General features: G+C 38.6%; 1 protein-coding gene across 1 annotated transcript; it reads left to right on the top strand.

Annotated features, from left to right (window-relative positions):
* The first annotated feature begins 494 nt into the window (after positions 1-494).
* SMIM15 (small integral membrane protein 15) lies at positions 495-1,007 on the top strand. The gene has a single exon (XM_009698418.1). The coding sequence runs from the start codon at positions 516-518 to the stop codon at positions 738-740; it is 225 nt and encodes a 74-aa protein (XP_009696720.1). The 5' UTR covers positions 495-515; the 3' UTR covers positions 741-1,007.
* Positions 1,008-1,358: the final 351 nt, after the last annotated feature.

Here is a 1,358-nt window from a genome sequence, read left to right as displayed (position 1 = left end):
CAGGCGACTGGCCCGAGGCGGGCCGCTGGCCTCTACCTGCGCGGCTCTGCGCGGGCTGACGCACATGGACACCGTCGTGCTCGCTGTCGAAACAGTTTTTACGTTGTCTTTGACTTAACGACTATAGTTAGATTACTATTTAAAGCACTCCCTCCCGTCCCTAGTAAAACCTATAGAAACATAAATCAAATGGGCTCTCTTTTCCTCTCTTCCAAGGAAGCACAGACTTCACTTTTTTTTTTTTCCTATGTATCAGTTTTTTCTTGGCAGTATCTGAAGCTCTGTTCGATGAAATGCTTAATTATCTTGTAAACACTGTACTCTAAGGTAGGGCCAACAGTTTGTATTATGCTTTCACATACTATGCACTACTTTTAACTTATAGCAAAAATGGGCTTGCTCTTTAACAATATTAAAATGGTAAGTGCTGTGTATTTGTGCTTTTATTTTTCTGAATACTTAGAAATTATTTTTTTGTTCTTCCATAGGGTTTTCCAAATAGAAAACCAGAAAAAATGATCGATATTAAGGCTTGGGCTGAATACATCGTGGAGTGGGCTGCAAAGGACCCATATGGCTTTCTTACTACAGTGATATTGGCCCTTACACCATTGTTTGTAATTAGTGCAGCGCTTTCATGGAAGCTTGCAAAAATGATTGAGGCCAGGGAGCGAGAGCAAAAGAAGAAACAGAAGCGCCAAGAGAATATTGCAAAAGCCAAACGAACAAAGAAGGACTAAATGGGCAAAAAAATGTTTTCCTTGTGCAACGAATCCTCTTTTTAAGTGAAACACTTGTATGTTTTGTCTTGTAACTGTCCTTTGATACTTGATCCTGTTATTTCTTGAAGTATTGAAATTTAATCCCTTCAATGTATTTTTTTTTCTGCTGAGATGATTTGTGTTAAAATTTGCCCAAGTAACACTTGTTACAGTCATTTAATCTACTACTTGTGTTCTAGTGCAGGGTGCTTTTCTAAATTTGCATGTTAAATTAAAAAATTAATCTGTTGGGTGGCTTTGGAAGTAGATTATTTTTTTTTGCTCAGCTGAGCTATGACTTAACAAGTGTCTTAAAATTGTTAAATTATGGGGAAAATGTGAACAGTAAACTGGATTACAGAAAGGCAAGTTTTGGTATACCTTCAGCAGACCTGTAGAGATAAGCTAGCTTCAGAGTTAGCAAGTATGCTACCTAACCTTCTGGCTACCTTTGATTTAGGGCCGTTCGAGTTTAGGTGGGATCTTTGTTCTTGTGGCCCTTGAAACTCTGCTGCCTTCCAGGTTTCAAAATGCTGGCATACTGGAAAAAGTCCAGGTGGGGTTTGTGTTGTAAATATGCCAAAATTATTTAACCTT

This window comes from Cariama cristata, unplaced genomic scaffold (genome assembly GCF_000690535.1).
Source record: "Cariama cristata isolate BGI_N322 unplaced genomic scaffold, ASM69053v1 scaffold37004, whole genome shotgun sequence".
NCBI classification, from domain to species: Eukaryota; Metazoa; Chordata; class Aves; order Cariamiformes; family Cariamidae; genus Cariama; species Cariama cristata.
This window is presented reverse-complemented; position numbering and strand designations above follow the sequence as displayed.